We start from the raw sequence: 23464 nt of genomic DNA, 5'->3' as shown, positions 1-23464 counted from the left end.
ACTTCATAAAAAGCGCCATTTTAAAGCTTTTCAGCGATATAGGTATAATATGTTTTCTTCGAAAAATTACAAGTTATGGCCAATTCTTTTCTTTCTTGGCCATTTCCAATTAGTTGGCATCAAAAATGTAAAAAGTTTCATGTTTTCAAAAAAAAATATCATAAAATTCGTAAAGCACTCAATTTAGAATAAAATAATCTAAGAATGAAATGATTCTTTTATAAACCTGCATTAAATCAAATTAAAATAGGTATGTAACTTTTTTTAAATATTAATTAACAGCAATTAGCATTATCATAAATTATAAATAATGTACCAACATATATATTTATGATATAATCGTATAAATAATTTATCTAAACTGATTTAGTCACGATCTTTTTGTCTGCCCTTTTGTATACGGCTTAATAAATAAATGACATTCCACCAATCGGCATGCATGTATGCGATATTTTTTTTCAAAATTTTATGCCTCTTTCGCGTTGTCTGTCGGCATTTTAGCGACGAGAAAAATGTCTGAAGTGAAAAAAATGTCTGCCAACAATTTTCCACATTTCTTAATGATAAATAAAAGTTATTTTCGCAATTATAACTTGTGTACCTTATAATATTTTTAGTGTCAAAATTTCACCCTTTCGATTGGCCATCCCCGCTTTAAGCCCCGGGATCGCGCTGGCAGACATGACTATTTCATAATGGCTACACAACAGGATACTTCACAAGAAAAATTAGCCATGTAACGATGATAAGGTTTTTTATATAGCCAGCTCTTATACTATTAGACTATTTACTTCTTAATGAATTAATAATTAAAAATCTATCAACATCATAACTTACTTTAAAAAGAGTGGTTGTCTGTTTGCTAGAATAAAAAATGTTGGTTAGGTTAGGTTTAAGTAACATTTTTATTTGTATATAATTTATTACATATACTATATACATCTCTGTCAATATAATCCAGGTTGCTTTTTATTTTTAGATCCAACTGCTTATAAAACAAGTGGATGCAGTAAATCCAAAATGCAAAAATACCTAGAAGTAAATAAAGATAATATTACCTTGATTATCACCGGAATTTAAAGTACTACCGGTACTACAAAGAACGGTATTTATTGAAAATGTGTTGTAGTCTTTAAATAAAGAGTTGTAGTGTAATGCTGGGTAATGTTCCATATTTAATTGTAGGTTGTATCATTTTACGCTATTGGATAATTAACTATAAAGGTACCGTATTATCGAAAAAAAATGGCGTCCAGATGACATTCCCGTATAATTTTACATATAATATGACAGCTATCTTCATTTCATAGCCATGGCTAACGCCGTTTTTTTTCGATCATATTACATAATCTAACATCATAATTTGATTTTTCCAAAGCTTCATTCAGAACCTCACAATTAGTGGAGATAAATTAGTGGTTTCAATTAGCGTAGAAGTTTGTTCCTTTAATTTCAATATAAGCATTCAGAACGTCTAAATTAGTGGTAGTTATTTTCAATTAGTAGGAAAAATTAACAAACTTTTGTCTTTTCCACTAATTATACATCAAAATTTGCGGGGAATGTCATTTTAACCTTTGATTATCATTCATTAAGAGAAATTGTGGTTAGAAATTAAAAGTTTGTTGTTTTATAAGCTCAATATTTGAATTTCTCTATGGTTACAACTGACTACCGCAAACTGTTGCTAGGATATTCTATTCATTTTAATTGTGTTTTTTAGACATTGTAAATGATCGTAAACTAAAAAGTATAAAGTGCAATTGAAACCACTAATTTATTCCACTAATTGGGAGGTTCTGAATGAAGCTTAATACTCACAAATAAAACTAATAAGTAGCATCCAATACAAACTATGTTTTTCCATGTATATGACAGTAATAACAACAAAACTGATCATTGTAGAGATATGGAGAAATTCATAAACTAACACAAGCAGTGGACTATCCTAAAATTCTCATTTATCAGCAAAAATTCATAAAAAATTAAGTTAATACCCATATAATTCCAGATAACAGAATAATTCCCAGAATAACATAAAAAATACAGATAACTAACAGTTGTTCATGGAATATATTGTCTTTGCTGTTAAGTTTTATCGTAAAATAAATCACACCCAGAATTCCTAAAATCTATATCAAAAATGCTGTTAAATCGTAGCACTACATAAAGTCAATATTAAGTAAAGTCAACTTAACTTACCAGACAACAATATGCCATCAATACAGCCGCAATTTTTTGTTTGAAACAAAATAGAAATTTTTCAAACATGATCGCTAATTTCACTGTTAAATCTGTTCTCATATTATCTTGTTCGGATCGAACTCAAAAATGTGAAATTTTTGAACGAATATTTACCTATATTTTAGTTTAACATGTTTATCCGATGATTTAATTATAGCATAGAATGTGTTTAAATTGAAAACAAACTTGCTGTTAAGTTGATTTACGTTTGGATATAACGACTTCATTCAAGTACCTTTATTTATTTGTTTATGTGGTTTACGTTACGGTTTTTTTTACGTCTGAAAACTTTATTAAAACGAATTTTTAAAATTTATAAATTGTAGAATATTGAATATATTTATAAACATAGTAGCTTATCTGTACATGGTGTTCAACAGAGAGCTACATCATTTGATATAAAAAAATATCTATAGGTACATTTAGAAGTCTAAAACTGCCTCTACATTATCCCAGAAATGTCCTACGAAATATTTCATGAAACATTTCGCAAAATATTTCTGGGAATACTTTCAGAAGTAAACTCAAATATAAGCCCGTGTTATAAAAATTAGTTCCCACGTTTCCCAAAGTAGTACAAAATAGACATTTAGATATAGTTTAAGAATTTAGAATAAAATATTGTAGTTATTATTGTAGAAATAAAACCCCTCGGACAAGGTTCTACCCTAAGAGGATATTATGTTTATTCAATATTTTGTAAGTTCGTAAGTTATGTATAAGTCTTGTATATACTTTGTAGGTAATTGGATCAGTTTGAATAAACATTATTTATTATTATTATGATTTATAGACCGAGATTAACAATAAAAAACAAACAACCAATCACGGCGCGTCTCGGTCTATTCCAGGGAATATGGGAAATAATTTTTATAACATGGGTTTATATTTATCGTACTATTTCGTACTATTTCACGAAAGAATCAAAATCAAACGTTGTGGTGATTTCAGAAAAACAAATAAACATGGAAAAACTCATATGAAAACAGTTACCGATGGTAGATTAAATTGCTGCTGGGTGCTAATAAAAGTATCGTTTGCAGATTTCTCTTAAGAACAATAAAACAGCATTGCTTTTAAAAAATGTCCGTGGAACATACTTTTGTTGAGATCGGGTCAATCAATAATTTTCCCAATCAACTCGATATATTGATAATGTTACAAGTATTACTCATAAAGCAATGCTACTCTTATATTAATCAATTAACCGTAAACAAACATATTATCATCTCTCCAAAAAATCCTATATGGGTATTTCGTCACTGCAAGAAAATCTACAAAATAAAATAGTTATTTTTTGTAAACACTTCTGCATTAATCCCAAACGGAAACTACTTGTCAGAAGTTAGGTTTACAGATATACGAATTTGCCTAACGAACAAAAAAATGCTTAACGTTTCGGAAACTTTATCTCTTTCCGTCGTCGGAAGCAAAAAAATACAAAGAAAAAACTATTTAAAATATTTAAATTCAACTATTCCAGAACACTTTAGTTTTTTAAAACAGATACGTCTACAAAAATCGTTGACGTTCTGTTAAAATGACATTATATCAAGTTAAAGTTCAAAATTAACAATTACTGCCTGATAACAATTACTTAATAAGGTTATACCAAAAAGCCCCAACTTTCTGTATGATTATTTTTAATTTTTACGTATGTTATGTTTATTTATGGTATGTTCTTTAAAATCAAAGAATCGATTGCCATACATTGCTACATCTACAGATGCATGAGCAATACATTTATTTTTATTAGATTGTATTAGAAAAGCCTCTTTTATTTTTCTTTTAGAGGCTATCGCTTCTTTCATTATAATTTTGGCGTTATTAAAAATTATTCTGTGCCCTGTGTCCCATGAATGCTGACAAATCTTAGATTTGTGAAAATATCCCTTTCTAAAATATTCTTTAATTCGAACATTTAAGGGTCTAGATGTTTCACCAATGTAAAATTTATCGCATTCACATGGTATTTGGTATATTACATTTTTTGTTTGTTATTCTGTATTCATTGGTTTAATATGCGATAAAATGGGTCTAATTGTATTTTGTGTTTTGCAAGATGTTCGTATGTCATATTGTTTTACTATCCTTCTATTTTTTTTCCAAACGCCCTTTTATGGAATTGTAATTTGTATTATATTGTGTATTGTTATCATTGTGTCTATGATTTGGGGTTTGTATTTCGTTTAATGTTTTGTCAATAAAACATGGTGGATAGTCGTTTTTTTATTAATGTATTTCTTATGTGGTTTATATCTCTGTTTAGTGAAATGTCATCTGAACATATTATTTTTGCCCTATCATATAAACTTTTTATAACACCTTTTACTGTATACACTTATACTGTAATTAGATGTGAAATTTAAGTATCTATCTGGGCAGTTGTGGGTTTTTTGTAAACATCTAAAATTAGTTTATTTTGAAACTTTGATTTAAAAAACGTTTTATAACACGATTAAAAAAACAAAAAAAAACAAGCGTTTTGTTCTTAAATATCTACTATACATATTATAAACGAGTGTTCCAAATATTAATTTTGTGGATATACATCAACATAAAACGGGATATAATTAACGAAATTTCAACAACAGCTATTTCAGAAAAGTCTAGGTTTACTTATTTTACTGAGATTTATGAAAAAAAGTCCTTGGCCTCGGGTACAGATACCACCCCGTTTCGGAAACGAGGCAACAGGAAACGCCTAAAAAATGCCCCACGCCCTTCTCCGCAATTTCATGACTAGCTTTCAGGCGCTTTTAAGAATTGAAAGTAGGTCGAGACAAACCGAAGTAGGTCAAGATAACTGGAAATGAACCGAAATGCGACAAAGTTGGGCGACGAAACGCGACCTTGACCTGCTTCGAAGAGTTTTCCGCATTACTGTAAAGCGTGTTTAAAAATTTGAAACAATAATAATGTAACTACACACATAGTCGAAAGTTTTCCGGGTGTTTTGAAAATTTGTATTTTTATAGATTTCGATATGCTCTATCCGAATATCAACTTTGCGACCTCGTATCTTTGCCGCTTGGGCCGCCATCTTGAAAATAAAAAACTTTCCAGGTAACCCCCTATTTTAGGACCAAATGACTGCACTTTTCGTCAAATTTAATTTGTCATATTTTTTTTATTTTCCTATTTTTTCCCCCTATTTTCTTGACATTTTTTAGCAAACTGTATATAAGTATATCAATTTTAATAAAAAATCAATTTAAATAGATGTATATATTTAATTCACATAATATATCTATAAATTAACACTTTAAATGTTTAAAGCCCTTAATTCTGGCAAATCCTTTTTGAAAAACATCGAAGTCGGAAGCTGAGTTCAAATGATATGTCAGTAATTTTTCAGCTGCCAATGGATGCCATACTCCAAACGTGCACGCTGGATTGTTGTCAGGATCATAGTAGTGGCATCTTTTGGTGACTCTTGCGGACGGTATGTACTCAACCACGTCGACGAAATTACAGTGGGGTAACAGCAAACGCAAACCTGAAATAAGATTAAATCCTAGTAAGGTCAGTGCGAATTTATTTGGAAAAAAAAATAATAAAATAAATTATTAATTTACAAACTAAAATTATGTATCAGAACTAGTTTCGGGGTGATAATAATAATCAGGTTGTAGAAGAGTGATTTTCCTGATAGAAAATTTTCCAAAAACATTATTCTTCAGTTAGAACCATGTCTCCTGAGCATTTTTTTTATATGAGCATTTTGATATCACCACATGCATTGTGACCAACAATTTTCAATTATTTCAATTGTTATTACTTTTTGATATCAGTTTTCAATATGACGAGGTAGCTAATCAAGGCATGTGTTAAAATGGGCCAAATAATTTTATAGATACAATACAGTGTGTTGCAAATAAGAAACTTTATTTTGTGTACGAATACCTATATTCTATACAAATTAAACTTTTAGTTCCGTAAGTAAAGGCGCGATTTTTAAATGCCTTGTTGCCAACCATGGATATGTTGGGTACCGTGGAGTGGATAGGGAATATTTTTTTTTTATGGAACACTCTGTATATTATTGCATTTTTGCCTTCTTTTCAGATCACTTTACATAATCTTAAGATATGAGTAAATACATTTCGATAGTTTCAGAGATATTAATAAATAAATAAAAAATATATATTTTTCACCTTTTCTTAAAAAAAAATATTAAAAATACAAGAACTGTCCTAAAATAAAAACTATATTAGATATTTACTTTAGATACTTTAGGCCTGTACTTACTTTGCTACAAATATGGTAATTGTATATCACACAGGATGTTCAACATTTTACGCGAAACTTTCTAAAATATAAAATAATTTTTCTTCGTTTTTTTTTTAAATGGAACACCCTGTATATTATTTTTTCAATAGATGGAGAATTAAAAAATGAACATTTTTTCGTATTTACAGTATTTCAAAATTTTTAACGGTTTCGCAGATATTCGCGGTTTTATATTTCATATGGAATTTTCCATAGTAAATTTTTATCAAAGCCACCCAATAATTTTTCTCTCGTATTTTACTGTTGAGAGAGCCATATGAAATAATACTGCGTGTATCTGCGAAACCATTAAAAATTTTGAAATACTTTAAATACAAAAAATGTTCATTTTTTAATTCTCTATCTAATAAAAAAATAAAACTTATAAAAAAAGAAAAATTATTTTATATTTTAGAAAGTTAGGCGTAGAAACATCCTGTATGATTTAAGATTACAATATTTATAGAAAAGTTAAGTACAGACCATCTAAAGTAAATACCTAATATAGTTTTGATTTCACGACAGTTCTTGTATTTGTATTTTTTTAATGAAGGTTGAAAAATATAATTTTTTTTAATTATTTATTAATATCTCTAAAACTATCGAAATATGTTTATTCATATCTTAGGATTATGTAAAGTGATCTGAAAGGAAGCCAAAAATGCAATAATATACAGGGTGTTCCATTAAAAAAAATCATCCCGATCCACTCACACTTTTTTGAGCCACCCTATAGAAGTTAAAATATTTTCCTGAAAGACATCCTTGTATATACTTTATGTTTACACTTAAACAAAATTCTCATGTTGTTTATTCTAGGAGCTACAGATGCCCGACGCACTATTGCCGGACCTTTGACTTCGAAACAATGAACTTTACTCTTCATTGAGTCATCCTGTATAAACGGAAATCAAATCGAAAGATACGGCTGTTTCTTCCTTACCTAAAAATCCAGACGACGGTGGATTTTTTCTCAGCCTTTTCGGAAAATTCCTCTGCATGAAATCCCACAAATCCCATATCGTCAGAGGATTAACCATGAAAATCCTAGGCCGTTCTTCCTGTTTCCGGTACTGTATGAAATTGGGAAAGAAATTAAATTCCGAATGTCGCATCCATTCCTCTAAAGTGGCCGAATAATTGGCCGGATCCCATATCACTATCGTCACGTTCTTGAAAATCGCCGATTTCAGAAAATTATACTGCGCTTTAGTTGCTACTTGCGAATTCAGAACTCTTATCGAGGTTTTTTTACCGACATCCTGTTCGAAACCCTTGATCGGAGCATGGTTAAATCGAAGAACTATATCGTGAGAATCTATAAAAAAATATAATTATAAATATACCATGTGTTGCATCGCTGTACAGGGTGTCCCATTTTCGTGTGTTTTACCGAGTTTGTCATTTATGAGGAGCGGAGAGGTATCTCAGGACTTTCGCAACGCGAATATAGTGAAGATATTTAGGAACAAGTGCGTCAGATTGTGGAAACTACCGAGGAATTTCACTACTGTTTATCGGAGGAAAAGTTCTTGCAAAAATTATGCCAAACCGCCTGCACCCACATATAGAAAAAATCCTTCCATAATCGCAAACGGGCTTTCGCACCAACCGCGATACCGTTGATTCCATATTCTCCGTCCGCCAACAACAGGAAAAAGTAAAGAAGCAGCGGAGAAAACTTTATGCTGCATTCATCGACCTAACAAAAGCCTTCGACTCTGTAAACAGAAATGCACCTAAGTGCAAAAGTTCGAAATACCCAACGAATTTCTTACAGTGTGTAAAAGCCTCCATAGTAACAAGTCTAGAGTGTCACATCGTGGATCACTGAGCGACCCCTTCCTAACAAATACAGAAGTTAGGAGGAGTTAGGCTGAGATTATAGTGGAGCGGCGAGGAAATATTTAAAGATTTAAGTACTTGGGTTGCTGGCTGAATGTCACCTGGATTTTTTCAAATAATAAAGGTCTACTGACGCAAAATCATAAGAATTAAAATATCTAGGAAAATCTTTGTCTGAGGAGTAGGCCACCAATAATATTTTGAAGATAGTCCCCATTGAACACCGGAATAATATACTGGGTGTTCCATTTAAAATTATAGAGTAACTTGCCTTTAAATGTGGCTAATGTTCCATATTAATTTTGTCTCACCCTGTATAACTTTTCGGGTCAAATTTCAATTTGGTTTAAGATACAATGGTTACTGTAATTAAATATCAGGCTATACAATAGGTCAACTAAAATTTAGTTAGCTGTTAACGAAATTTAAAATCTACTATTTATTTTCGCAAAATGTGAAATATGTCACAACCCTTAGATTTTAGGTATATGCTTCTTTAATAAAACTCACCTTTATTTCTTTCCTAGAATCCGAAAATCAATTAATATATAGGGTGTTCCATTAGAAAAAACACAACTTTGATGTGTAACTTTTTTGGGGACACCCAAAATTTATAAAATGCTTTCAGTTAACCTACATATGCTGCCAAAATTTCATTTCGATATAAATTACCGTTCTCCTTGGAGCTTCCGCGGCATATGAGAGGCGCCACCCTGTATATGCGAAATATTGGAGACTTAGAAACAAAAAAAAATACTTACCGATAAAAGTTCCCAAATTGGATCCCTCCAAGGCACCCGAACTTGCCACCACCACGCAACTGTTGAAATACTTATTTTCGAAGAACCCTCTTTTTGGCATGGAACTTTTTATCGTTTCGGATGAATCTATATCCCCCCGCTTCAGGGTTTCCAGTTTGGTGTTCATCAATTCACACAAAACTTGCTGCGGTCTTTTATCTCTATAGTTCTCTTTGGGCCCAACGTAATGAACGTTGTAAGTATTGTTTCTAGCGCCGTATTTCAAAACGTGGCTTTGCTCGAAAAATACATTTCCCAGTTCGCGCAATATTTTTTCCTTAATAAGTCTCGTCTTATTCTCGCACTCTAGTCGAGAATCGTTTTTCAAGCAGGAAAACTGTTTCGCGTCGAGCTCTATGTTCTTCTGGCCAGAGCTAGGAAACCTAGGCCGGCTATTATTAATGTAAACAATGTTTTCTCTAATTTCGTGTTTGGAACGGGTCTTGACTAAGTTCGATTTATTTTTCGTGTCGTCCGGTAAGTATCCTCGGTTGTACAAATATATTTGTTGGTCGTACGTGGATGTCGTGGATTCGCTTTGTTTACCCGAGTAGATCCAGTATTGAGACCAGAGCAAGTACATGTAGCTGCATATTCCAAAAACGACTAGATTTAAAAAGATGGTGATGGATATGGTTAGACAGCGCATCTTGTATTCTAATCAGGAGGTTCTAATGCTCTGCAAAAAAATCAAAAATTACACTGGTCTGCATGTAAATATCGGCCATTTAATTTTTAAAATCTCCACAAAATATGTTTTAATCAAGATACACTCACCGGCAAAAAAACGGACACCTTAAATTTTTTATGTATTTTAAAGATTTATACAGAGGGTGGTGCACCTCATTCGCCTCGGTTGATTATACGAATACGGAAAGATGTAGAAACAATTTTTTTATAGGTATACATATGTAGAGAAACAATGCGCATAATTTAAAATTATTTTCAAATGTACAGGGTGTGTCAGAACTAAGATCCATACCAAAGTTATATTTTTTCTTATAGAACACCCGGTATTTAATTTCATTTTTTGATCCTCGGGTATAAAATAAGGCATTTATTATAAGGGTTTAATATGTTTAAGTGCTTTGGTTTTCGAGATATTTATAAAGATATTTAAATATGCATGCTGCAATAAAAACAATTGTGAACACCCTGTACATTACTTTTCAAAGTTAATTATTGTGCTGACTTTGAAGCCAGAGAAATAAACTTTACTAAAAAAATGTATTGCTTCCTTAAATGTATACAGGGGTATCAAAAATTGCTGGTCTATTTTAAATATATATTATACATAAAACTTCGTTAATTCAAATACAACACTATGTATTTTTTAAAGTAAGTCGAAGCAGATTTAAATGCTCTTTCAAACTATATTACGGTTCTTCCCCTAGGAGATGCAAGACCTTGTCGTTGGTGGGGAAGCTCCTTGTCAGGTGCTGGCAGAATCTCCTCTAGCACTTTGGCTCGGTCCAAGAAGCATCTCACTCATTGTCTTGTCTCTGGCTGTAGTGGCCAGGGAATTGCACCAAGACATTTAAACCAGGCACCTTCTACTGTCTAAATTTATAACAGTTTATTTTTTAAATTTACCAAATGGTTTAATAAGTAAGTATTTTTTACTTTATCACTGGACGCGCGTTTCGCTAACTATGATAGCATCATCAGCAGATGATTATAAAAACCCAATTTAGAAAATTTAAAATTATTAAATTAAATTAATTTAGATTATAAGCTCATTTTTAATTTTGTCCAGTGTAATCGGGTAAGTAAAAGTGTTTTGGTGTATTGTGGTGATTTAGTGTTTTTATTTTGCTGTTTAACACCAAAGGTTCCAACCCTCAACTGTAAGTTTACTTTTATTTAATTTACCTACCATAGTTTAATAAGTAAGTATTTATTATTTTATCAAGAAAAATAAAGAAGTAGTTCTATGATTTATATTACAATGACTTGTAATTCATGGTAAATAAAAATAATTACATATTGGATTTTCTACAAAGGAACCAATTAAGGCAAATTCATTTTCTTCACTTCCAACGACAGGTTTCTGGCTAATAGGTTTTTCATATACCACACTATCAGCTCTGTGAAATAGGAAAAGTAGTTTTTCAAAGGAACGCTTAAACCCTTCAAGCCAACCCCCTAGCAATTGTCCTCACAAAATAAAATCACTAGTAACATATCCATTCCTTCCGTCAGCAGATATACTGCTTTATTTTTCTTGGATAAAGAACTCTAGAATAGTCCATAGATCGTTAGGTGCGTAGAGAAGGGTTTCGAATGTTCTCGTATGTACTAGTCCATTCTAGTGGGTCTCGATTCTTCTCGAACGAATGAATCATTACGGTGTCTATTCTTTAATGCGATGTTAAGGTCATCTGAGGGCGGGACATATAGTTAGGTTAGGTCGAGCCCACACGGGTCCGCAACATATTTAAAAAAAAATAGAGGGCGTTGTATTTGAAATAACGAAGTTTGTATGTAAAATAAATATTTAAAATAGACCAGCAATTTTTGATACCCCTGTATACATTTAAGGAAACAATCAAATTTTTTTATAAAGTTTATTTCTCTGGCTTGAAATTCAGCACTAGAATTAATTCTGAAAAGTAATGTACAATGTGTTGACAAACTTTTTTATTGTAGCATGCATATTTAAATATCTTTAAATATCACAAAAACCAAAGCTTTTAGACATATTCAACCCTTATAATAAATGCCTTATTTTATGTCCCGTAAGAAAAAAATATAACTTTGGTATGGATCTTAGTTAGGACACACCCTGTACATTTCAAAATAATTTTAAATTATGCACATTGCCTTTCCACATATACCCATTTATATTTTTACCGAGGCGAATGAGGTGCGCCACCCTGTATATTGTGTTTTAGTGGACCGATTTTGATGATCTTTTAAGCAATTTGTAGCTAAATTATTCTACTTTTTAGTATCTCTTTCTAAATTAAAAATGTTCTCATCTGTCAATTATAAGAGGGAACACAAAATGTTATTTTGGTGAAAGTTTTGACCACCCTGTGGAATATGTTAAAAAAGCAAGGACTTTGAAAATAATTTTATCATCTAGGTGCATCTTTTCTCAATAGTTTATTTTTTGGTTCATCTCAATAGCTTTATTTTTTTGGAGATATCTGGAGACTTTTGAAGAAAACACTAACAATTTTTCGTAACTTTTACGTTAAAACCATGGGTAATACCAAACCAATGCCTTTGCCAAAGCCTTTGCTTTTGATTTGATTTATGTATAATGTTATTGTTATTGAAAAATCATATTATTGTCTGTTAGCCGTTGAGTAGTTACCCTAGCAGAAATGGTTTTAAATCCAGAAGTTGATGAAGGAAAAACCTCTAAAAATATGTCTTAAGACGTAAAAAACTCTTATAGATTATAGATATTGTTATTTTTTTATAAACTCATCCCTAATTTTATCAATTTTTTGGAGGAACTTTAGACACATCAAACATACAGATCGACGGAACCATAAACACACCTAATAAAAAATCTGTCAAAGATTGTTAGGTTAGGTCTAACCTACGATATTTTAAATATGTTTTTTAAATGTTTCTAAGATGTTTCTAATGATATCTAAAAATGTATACTTAAAACCGTTTTAAGTAGATACTTACACTGAGGTTGGAATTTATATTTCACCTTGTTATCGTAGCCATATTATAATTAAGTTTTCATAATAGTACAACCCTTAACAATCAAACAAACCCCCGAGCCTGCGTAGAAAACGAACAAGGGTATAAAAGTTACAGTTAAAGTTTATTTAAAATTGAATTTTAGGAATGGCAACATTATCAGAGGAATTTCAAAAAAGTTGGCTAACATCCATCGTAGGTTTTTTAGTGTTCTGCGGAGGTGTTTATCTCCTAGTGTGGAATGAGGTATTTATTGATACAGATATTGTTTATTAATGTTTTCTGCTGTAGATATGTACTACCGATAATTTAACATCTTTATCTTTTAGGGAAGGGCTATTCATCATCATCTTTCTTTGGAAGAGACATATAATAATGCGATAACATTAAACCCTCACGATAGACTAGACCCAACATACAATGGAAGGGTTGTTTATATCACAGGGGATTTAGTTGTAAACGAACCATTAACAGAACCAGACTATGGAATTTCAGTACAAGCAGTTAAACTTAGAAGAAGAGTTCAAATGTATCAGTGGATAGAAGATAAAAGGTTCCTTATTTTAAGTTTGCATGCCTATATACAAATATAACTAATATAAAAGTAAATTAATTATTATCCTACTTTCAGTTCTGGAGATGATCAATCAAATTATTATTATGTTACGGAATGGAGAGACAAACTTGTTGACAGTAGTAGTTTCTACATAAGACATGGGCATGAAAATCCAACGTAAGCCAAAATATTAAAATATACTATATAATATTATATATTTATTTATCAAATTTTACATTATTTTAGAAAGATGCCACTGGAGAGTGTAACATATATTTCACCTTATGTTAGAGTTGGGCCTTTATTATTAAGTAGAGAAGTAAAAGGTAAATTTTCAGATTTTACTGAAGTTACCAGTGATGAAAGGCCCGATAGAAATGATATTAAGCTGCATTTAGGAATTTACTATCACTGTAGGGTAAGCAATACTTAAGTTATTCATCTTAAGATGTTCAGATTTTATTCATTAGTCCTACTTATTTTATAAAAATTACTCCATATTTTAAAAATGGCTAGGTATATGATATATGCCAAAGTTGAAGACATCATCAATGTTCAATGTTTGTATAACAAATAGTTGCATTTGGAAACATTTTTGGTCACTAAATTTATTTATTATGAGTTACCTTCTTTGAAAACACTACTTATATTGAAACAATTTTATATTAAATAAGCTATACAGGGTGCTCCTTAATGACATGCTAATATTTAGGGGAGTGATTCTTGAACCTATTTTAAGAAAAAAACTTCATATGAATGTATGTCTTAAACATCTTAACTTTTAAATTATAGCTGATAATTTCAATCCAGCCCATGCAGAAAAGATTTCCACACAACAGTCACTGCATCAGATTTTTAGCAATTTCACCCTGAAGTAAAATGACTTATTTTTTACTTTATTATTTTCTTAAGCAAAAAATATGCGTCCGAGAAAGAAAGATCATGAGATGAAAATTATTTAAAAATAAATGGAGATTTTGAAAATAATTTTTATTCCAAGAGAAGTCACTGGCGTACCATTTTTTTTCTTCAAAAATATTCAATGCAAAACCCGTATGAACGCCACTGGTCGAAATAAATAAAATCGTTTGTACATCAAAATAGGCACTTTGATGCATAGAAAACGTGTACCAAGTTTCATAAAGATACCTATAATAACATCGGAGTTATTATGAAAAAAAAAATTAAGAAAAATTTACCACCCTGTATCTCAAAAGTTAAAAGATGTTCAGGATTCAGGACACAAATTCATATGAAGTTTTTTTTCTTAAAAGAGGTCCAGGAATCATCACCACCTTAAATACCGTATGATCGAGAAAAAACGGTGTCAGCGATGGCTATGGAATGAAGATCGCTGTCATTTTATATGTAAATTTATATGGGAAATGTCATCGATGTTCATTTCCCAGCCAACTGGACGCCATTTTTTTTCGATCATACGGTATTAGCATGTCATTAAGGAACACCCTGTATATGTGTGTGAACTTTCTTTAAATACATGTAACATTTATAAAAAATATGCTATTACCTCCATACATGCATAAATATTAAGTAATTTTTAAGATCCGACGGAACCTGGATTTTTAGTCGCAGCCGAGACCGAGACCGAGAAAAAAAGAAATTCTCGGCCGAGAACGAGACGATGCAATATTTATTCAATAGTTTTTTATATAAAAAAAACATCTGATAATAATGTAATAAAAACGTTATTTTCATTCAGAAACGGTTTTATTGATTACCATATAATAAAATTACCTTTTTAGTCTATGTTATTGGCTAAAATAGTAATTTTTCAGCATTGCATCCATTGTGCTTCATCATATTCTTTCTATATAGTTGTTTGCTAGAGACGCTTGGTGGTGCAGACTAGAAATGTATAAACTGCTCGTTTCAGAACTCTGTATGGAGGTGAATAATTACACACAAAAATTTTACTTATTCGTAGGATATACGAGTAATTTATATAAAAGCACAATTCTGTTAACTTTATAAAATGTTCATTAATAAGTCGCTAACATCTAACATTTCGTTCATTGTTTACGCATAGAAATACAAAGGCAACTCTTCTGCCGTTTGGGAAATCCCCATTATCCATTCCTTTTTTTTTCGACTTTGGATGAGTATTAGATTCATTCATCATCATCGATAGGTGGAGCGATACGCTCAAAAATAAGCTAATTTGATGATCGTGAGCAGTCTCCGCCGTGGCCGATAATCTCGGCCTTTTTATTAGGGCTGCAACGAGCCCTGTTTTTTAACTTGACCGAGTACCGAGTACTCGGCTAAAGGTAATGGCCGAGTACCTAGTACTCGGCTAAAGGTAATGGCCGAGTACCTAGTACTCGGCTGCCGAGTAGTGGAATTGTCGGGTTTTTAATACTCTTAACAGGTTATGCGACCTTTATCAATATATACTAATTATACTATACACCATAACATAATAATATTATATTTTATACATAATATAAATATAAATTTTATTTAATTTTTTTTTGGCTTTAGGTCAAGAGCCTAAGATTGCGGGGTAAGTACTTATCTACTAACCCATTATATGATATTATTATAGGATATATTTCCACCTTTTCCAACTGATACATTCTCTTTATCTCATCCGCGAGTTCTTGGTATTTCAGGACTTTCTCCATTCTTGATTTTCCTACATTTTCGTCTGCTGGAATTTGTATATCTATTACTTGCGCCTTTCTTTGCTTCTTATCAAAAACTAAGATGTCTGGTCGATTGTGACTCACCTGTTGTTATAGCTAGGTCCCATAGGATCTTTCACGATTCGTTTTCTAGTACCGTCTGAGGCTGGTATTTGTAGTATGGGACTTTTGCAGTAAGGAGCCCCATTTGTACACAGAGTTCCTGATGTATTACGCCTGCAACTTGGTTGTACGTTCCTGTTGTACGCCTGCAACTTACTTATACTTATTAGACAGTTAAAGCACGGCCGAAGACGTAGACGTGAACGTATCGTTTGACATGTACGCTTGCGCAGTGTGAAATTCACTTGCGTTTACGGATACGTGATACGTATCTTTACGTGCCTTTACGTACGTACAAAACGCAAACGTATCCAGCCGAAGGAGTTTCGATTTTCACCCGAATGATGCCGAACGTACAAATTCACAAACAACTCGTTTCCACAACTGGCTAGTAATTAAGTCATTTCATAAATTTTGGGGCCAGTGTCACAGAACTGGGCCTATTTTATTACAATAAATTAGTATGAAAATATTAAGCATCATAGTAAACTCATTTTGGAATCTATTTAATTAAATGCTAGTTCTTATAGGCAAAACCATAATATGAGGATTCTAAAAGATGGAATCTAATAAATAATCATAAAGCTGTGTCTGTTTTCCAATATTTTTTTATTACGAAGAGCATTTTAAGTTGTAAGGACTACTTTCTGTAATAAAATAATTTCCATTTATAATTTTCTTCAGTTTTCGATATTACTTTTGTAAATTTAATGTGGAATCAATGGAGAATCATAGATATCCATTTTCAATTTTAAAATTAAATAAATTGTTTCACAAAATAATTTAGAATTACAAATGTACCATTTGCGTTACGTACGTCAAAATACTTGCTTTAACTCTTGTTTACACGACAACGCAACGGCAGACGTAACGTAAGTTTCTGCGTTACGTGTCGAGAGATACGTACACGTATTGTGCCTTGCTTTAACTGTCTATTATTATTACTTTGCTAAAATACATTAATTAAAGTTATGAATGAATAACTTTTTGTTTATTTTATTATTTGCCACTATGAGTCTCATTTCTTTCTGTTTTAGACATGCATAAATGTATTGTTTCTATTACTATACTTTACTCGGCCTACCCGGCCGAGTAATGCCGAGCATCGAGTGCATATTACTCGGTTAAAATTCTGACCGAGCACTGAACTACTCGGTACTCGGTGCAGCCCTACTTTTTATGCCGGGAACGAGACCGAGATCTCGGCTTAATTTTTAGCCGAGAATGACAGTAACTGAGACCGAGATCTCGGTCGGACCTTAGTAATTTTACATACCTACGTACATAAAAATTTGAGTCTATTTTTCTATATCAAAAGGTGCCATGTCATAGTATGAAAAATACGGTATTCTGCAATTGCTGATTTGAAAGTCTCTACACTCTATCGTGGTTTCGCATTTACTATAGAAGTTATTTAATTTTTTAATACATATAGAAATTGTTTTAGGATGTATGGAATCCCGAAGTTGGTGATATAAGGGTTCAGTTTTACTATGCTGGCCAAGCTGGAGAACCTGTAACAATTATAGCTAAACAAGAAGACGAAAGTCTAGTACCTTATGTAACAACTAAAGGAAAAGAAATTGCACTAGTCAGATATGGAAATTTAAATCCAGATGATATGTTGAAAGCGGAATTTTTCGACGCAAAAATTGAAACCTGGAAACTGCGATTTTTCGGTTCCTGTTTTGTATATTTTGCCACCATTTGTTTGGCCAAACTTCTGAAAATATTATGTAAGTTTATACTCTATAGTAGAAAAAAAACGGCGTCAAAGACGGCTGAGGAATGACAATCAATGAAAATTTTGACGAGATCAATCTCTAGACTTGTATAAAACTTGTCAAAAATTAATACTAATTATAGAAAGATTAAAAAGAATAGAACGTTTCCAGACCCACAAATTATTTCCAAAAAAATTGGTTTTTTTTTCTCGAATTTTAAACTACACCATTTAAAAATAATTTTTACTCAATACAAAAGTAAAGTAAAAGCTTAAGGCCAACTACCTGTAAACACCATTAAACTATATAGAGAGAAACCATATACCGCGAGTACCACTTAAGTTCTTGCCCCAAAATATTGGGGCAATCTTCAATAGAAGATTGAAGGATGAATATAGAATTTCAATGCATTTCCCACATAAGTCTATCCTAGGGTTGTAGGAAGTTCTTTGCACTTGCTCGAGCTGTGGCCACTTTGATTGGACTGTTCCAAATCATATGTTTTATTTTATTTGATGTTCAGGTTAAAGGCGTACAAATAATTTAATTAATATTTAACAAAAGTTTTTTAGATATTTAACTTTTTGTTAAATATTCTGAAATCAATTAGGTTTAAGAATATAGCAGTATATACTTATAAATACAATTTGCTAGAAAATTAAATTGTGCATCTAATTCACATAAAATATACAGGGTGTTCCATTTAAATTAATCAAGTTATTGCCGTTTAAAGCTAATAATTATTTATTATAAATTTTTGGACACTCTGTATAAGCTAGTATAATTTTTATTATTGCAACACAATATCTGATCAATAAATAATCTTCAGTGAATATTTAGTATTAAAAACTTTGATACCCTTGGAGAAACGAAGTTTAAAATGTTTTACTGCAATTTCACAAAATTGAAAATATTTCAATAACGGTAAGGTTTAAGTGTAATAAACCTTAATCAAATTTACCTTTATTTCAATCGTAGAATCTAAAAATTGAATAATACACAGGATGTTCCTTATTTGGGACACTCTGTATCTTGTAAAAATTATTTTTAAATTCTAGCTCTAATAGTCCTTCAACAAACCCAAAACTTACAATTTATAAAAATCTAATCGTTTACCTACAATACTCCGTGTCGTATGTGGTGAACAACCCTGTATATCTTCGATTTATTTATTTTCTAATGTTTATATTGTTTGATACTCATTTTTTATTGAACACATTTTTTGCTGTGTTTTTATAGAATAATTGCGTATTTATGATCAATACTCACCATGTCCTGGTCCCGGTTTAAAATAAAAGATGATATTAACATACAGTATGTCCCCGAATTGTCTTTACAAGAGGAACAACTTTTTTATTATTGACATTTTGAGAAAAATGCATTCTTCATAAAAATTTTTGCTTGTTCTAAAATGGTTAATCCCGTTTATAGTTCTCCAAATGTTCGTATCGTTTTAGAGAGAATGAAAAACATGAAAATATGGTTGAATAAGTTCTAAAAATCAAAAGGCCTTTCAATGGTAATATAATTTCGATTTCATTATTTGGCAGATGGTTATGATTAATTTCGATTAACGCGATATTTTTTGCTGTTGTTAAAGTATCACATTTTCAGATAACTAAACAACAAAAAAATTCAACAATATATTCATGTTTTTCTTAATTTTCTCTAAAACGGTATGGAAATTTGGAAAAGTATAAACGGAATTAACCATTTTAGAACAAGCAGAAATGTTTATGAAAAATGCATTTTTCTCAAAATGCCAATAATAAAAAAGTTTTTCCTCTTTTAAAGACAATTCGAGGACATACTGTATGACACCTGTCTAAGTGAAAACTAAAAATGTATAGTGCGCATATTATAGGAACAAAAATCATTCAATACGACGATACGCATCTCGGCAGCATTCGACCAATAGGAAAATAGCATTTCGGCACAAGTATATTACTTCCATCTCCTAAACAAGGATGAACTTAAATAAGTCGATAAAAGAAATATATTTTCTCTTTACCATTTTTCAGATAAGTCCAAAATAACCGAGTTATTTAAGTTTGAAAATTTAAAAACAAAATTCATTTTTTTTTTAATTCTGAGAGCCACCGGATTTTTTCTGTAATTACATCCCTTTTAGTGCCGTAACCATAGAATAAAGCCGTAACTATGGTAATATCATGGGGCGGGCATTCCTGCGATTTGACAGGTTTTTATTTTTAGTACCTGGACGCACCACAGATTGTGCTGTGGTCGCTTGCAGACGTCAGCCGGTCAGCCCCACTCCCAAAACTGTCGATCGGACACAATTTTCGCGTCGCACGCGGTCTGTTGTTATTTGTGTCTTGCTCTCCGTGCTCTTCGTTTCGTTACTGTAGTGGTGTGATTCCGTATTTTCTTAGCATAAATTTCCAATATATTTGTTCAAAATGGTATTCTGTTGTGGTGTTCCTGGCTGTAGAAATACTAGCAAAGATGTGAAAACACATTGCCTACCAAAAGACTCTGAGGTAAGAATCTACTAAAGTGTAGTTTTTCCATTATTTTGTTTTAATAAATATTCTATACTCTGTTATTTTATACCGTATGAACGAGAAAAAACGGCGTCAGCGATGGCTATGGAATGAAGATCGCTGTCATTTTATATGTAAATTTATATGGGAAATGTCATCGATGTTCATTTCCCAGCCAACTGGACGCCATTTTATTTTCGATCATACGGTTTTAGGTACTTAAAAAAAAATTTTGTTAACAGAGTTTACTGATTATATTTTTATTTAATTCTAATAAAATAATATAAAAGTAACTTGTTTTTTTATTAACATATATTTTGTCTTATCTTGAATAATTCAAAACAATAAAGCAAGTTGCAAACTATTTATATTTGATGAAACAGTAATCAGAACAATAGTTGCAACTTGCTTTATAGTTATGAATTATTCAAGATATGTATTTGAAGATTAAAATAGTAAAATTATTCCGATTTGAATATAGCGCCAAATGAAGCTTAGTACCCGCACGCTACACGAGCGTCGCTGCAAAACATTTTTTGTCGGGAGGGCGAGAGTCGCCAATCTAAATTATTTCTGTTATCTGTGGGTAATATCAGAGAAGATCAATCGTAGAGAAGCGACAAAACGAATCCCGCCTAAAAATTTGGAGTAGGAGGTAAACCTGCTAACTGTCATCTCAACGTGTTTTCGGAATACGGCCAGCATTGCCATTGTTAATGATAAAGTCCTGAAATCTTACTATTTTTTTTATTTGTGTACATAATTAATCTTTTTGAATTAATTAATCTATATTTTATCCTTACCTTATAATAGTACTTAAAGAAAGAACTAGTTTTCAGAACTAAATATTATTAAAACTTAAAATAGATGCAGGTTGTTAGCGTTTAATAAAAAATAATTATAAAATTAAATTTAAATCCGTTAAATCTTAATAATCTCCGTTAAATCTTAAAGGATACTTACTATTCAATATGATTCCTAAATATTTATAATATTATTTTTACTGAACACATGTTTTTTCAGTGTATAGCTTTTCTCATTTCTTTTGCCCTCATTGAATATCTCTCAGTGTAGCTATAAACATGCGATCTCTCTCGTACGCCAGGTCACAAAACTTGGTCCCCCTCACTTCAATAGCACCGACGGTTTTTGTCGTTTCTCTACGATTGTTCTTCTCTGGTAATATCAGAGATTAAGAAATTATACCGTGGGAAAATTTGCGGTGAACGGCAGTACTAAAAAGTTTTCAAAAAATATACAGGGAAATTTAAAAGAAAATGCTCGATTTTCAACATCTTTTTTTTGCGAAAAAAACCTCATAGACGTGTTCCTAGTGCCGAAATATATCAGCTCTAAAAATATTTGCACTTATTTAAGACTCACCCTGTATAGGAAGGCCGTATATAGTCTTTTAGATATATTTTGGCTAAGTAAATGACTTCTAGGGCTTGATCTCGCCAAAATTGTCGTTTATCATTCCCCAGCCGTCTTTGACGTCGTTTTTCGATCTTAAGGGGTTATTTTAGCCAAAGGGTCATTGATTATTAATTTTGTTTTCAGTTGATAAAATCCCATATCTCAGAAATACAATTTCTGGAGGAGTAGATTTTAAGAACTTTTTTGTTGCTGGTTCAATATCCTTGTTTATCATTGCTATGGCGTGGATGCTGTATCGGCCTATAGTTGCAGCAGGTCTATTATTTACTGCTGTAATACCGTATTTATAATGTACAAGAAAATTGATTTGTTTTTTAAAAATCTTGTGTTATGAGTCCTGTTATTGTGTGATATTTGTAGCTTTAATTTTTGTTATGTTTTTTATGTTGATGTTATTATCTATTGCCTTTTAACTCTTAAGAGTCCAGTTATCTATTAGCATAATACTATATGATTAAAAAGTTTTATAGTCTGTCCAACGAGAAGATCCTTGACAGTGATAGATGTGTCTGTCATTTTAATTTCAAAATAGTTTATTTTATTTTACAAAGAAATAAGTTGGTAAAACTGGAACGCATAGCAGGACTGACAAGTAACTTCAAAATATTGTCAGATATTGTGAAAAAAACTGTATAAAACTGAAAATTTTAGCAGTGTTGATCGTCGATTAACACTGCTGGACTAGACAATTAAAACTGCATTTGGGCACACACTACGTCAGTGTAAAACGGTAACAACATGAAACGCGTCGAATTACTTGCAGTGGCGGCAGCGATAACAACACTAAAACTAAAAAAGAAGAAAAATAGAAAAAAGTTGGCTGAAGATTGGTTATTTAAAAGATACCAGAATCTCTCATCTTCTTTAATTCCTTACGGAAATTGCTACCAAAAACGTCTATTTTGTTTTTTACACTTTGTAGAGAAGCTTCCACACCCACCTCCTTCATTTTTTTAAGTAGAATTTCATGAACTTTTTTTCTCGCGATTTTTGTAATCATCAGTCTTAATTTTCCATAACCAGGCAAGGACCTACAGACAACATCTATAAACTGTATTAAAAAATCTTTATTTAAATACCTACCGTAAGTCCATGTTGGTTAAAATATTTTTTTTTGAAGAAGTTACAAACCTATGGAATCAACCATACAAATGAGAACAAAAAATAATAAATGCAACATGTATACGTGCACCAATGTGCCCCGATTAAAAAGTAACGGCGCACACATTGTCGGTTTTCACGAACCGACGATTAAGATTTCAAGCAATTTTCACCGACGGTGATGATATCCGTGGTGTGCCAGTGATGGCTCGTCAGGGTAGGCAAGGTAGGCTGCGCCTACCCTAAAATTTTGGCAGAATTTAAGTGGTTTATGACATTACATTATTTACTATTAATGTTGCCAATACATAAAAATACTGTTAATACACGGAAGTGTGTTTTAATAATCAATATTATCTTAATATTTGTGGTCTTGTATATTAAAATATTCACTATCGCTGGCGTACGCTCACTGTGCCGCTGCGCTGCGGAAACTAAATAATTTTAACCGTTGGAGTGCCTTTGTTCGGCGATTTCTGCATCGCCTACTATCAGAGTCGATGCACGACGTATGGTAGTCTTCTGTCTCTGTCTAACTCATCGTGCG

The 23464-nt window shown here is 31.7% G+C and overlaps 2 protein-coding genes across 2 annotated transcripts; one reads left to right on the top strand and one right to left on the bottom strand.

Annotated features, from left to right (window-relative positions):
• Positions 1 to 5475: 5475 nt before the first annotated feature.
• LOC115889487 (beta-galactoside alpha-2,6-sialyltransferase 1) lies at positions 5476 to 12904 on the bottom strand. Its single transcript, XM_030909492.1, has 4 exons — positions 12810 to 12904; positions 9123 to 9840; positions 7460 to 7834; positions 5476 to 5743 (listed from the first exon to the last, which is right to left on the bottom strand). Exons 2-4 carry the CDS (start codon positions 9808 to 9810, stop codon positions 5502 to 5504), a joined length of 1305 nt encoding a protein of 434 aa, XP_030765352.1. The 5' UTR covers positions 9811 to 9840; positions 12810 to 12904; the 3' UTR covers positions 5476 to 5501.
• Positions 12662 to 22288, top strand: LOC115889488 (transmembrane protein 43 homolog). The gene is made up of 6 exons (XM_030909493.1): positions 12662 to 13073; positions 13157 to 13380; positions 13459 to 13560; positions 13630 to 13801; positions 17599 to 17887; positions 21940 to 22288. Exons 1-6 carry the CDS (start codon positions 12975 to 12977, stop codon positions 22104 to 22106), a joined length of 1053 nt encoding a protein of 350 aa, XP_030765353.1. The 5' UTR covers positions 12662 to 12974; the 3' UTR covers positions 22107 to 22288.
• The last annotated feature ends 1176 nt before the right edge of the window (positions 22289 to 23464 follow it).

The sequence above is a fragment of the Sitophilus oryzae genome, unplaced genomic scaffold (assembly GCF_002938485.1).
Source record: "Sitophilus oryzae breed Bouriz unplaced genomic scaffold, Soryzae_2.0 scaffold_815_pilon_pilon, whole genome shotgun sequence".
NCBI classification, from domain to species: domain Eukaryota; kingdom Metazoa; phylum Arthropoda; class Insecta; order Coleoptera; family Curculionidae; genus Sitophilus; species Sitophilus oryzae.
The sequence above is the reverse complement of the archived record's forward strand: the minus strand, read 5'-3'. Positions and strand labels throughout refer to the sequence as shown.

Bases quoted from the DNA above. Each gene is read 5' to 3' on its own strand.
- LOC115889487 (XM_030909492.1), bottom strand. From the start codon at position 9,810: ATGCGCTGTCTAACCATATCCATCACCATCTTTTTAAATCTAGTCGTT. The intron at 7,835-9,122 runs GTAAGTATTTTT...ATTTTTTTATAG, and splicing joins CAATTTGGGAACTTTTATCG to ATTCTCACGATATAGTTCTT. The intron at 5,744-7,459 runs GTAAGGAAGAAA...ATCTTATTTCAG, and splicing joins ACCGTCGTCTGGATTTTTAG to GTTTGCGTTTGCTGTTACCC.
- LOC115889488 (XM_030909493.1), top strand. From the start codon at position 12,975: ATGGCAACATTATCAGAGGAATTTCAAAAAAGTTGGCTAACATCCATC. The intron at 13,074-13,156 runs GTATTTATTGAT...TTTATCTTTTAG, and splicing joins ATCTCCTAGTGTGGAATGAG to GGAAGGGCTATTCATCATCA. The intron at 13,381-13,458 runs GTTCCTTATTTT...TCCTACTTTCAG, and splicing joins CAGTGGATAGAAGATAAAAG to TTCTGGAGATGATCAATCAA.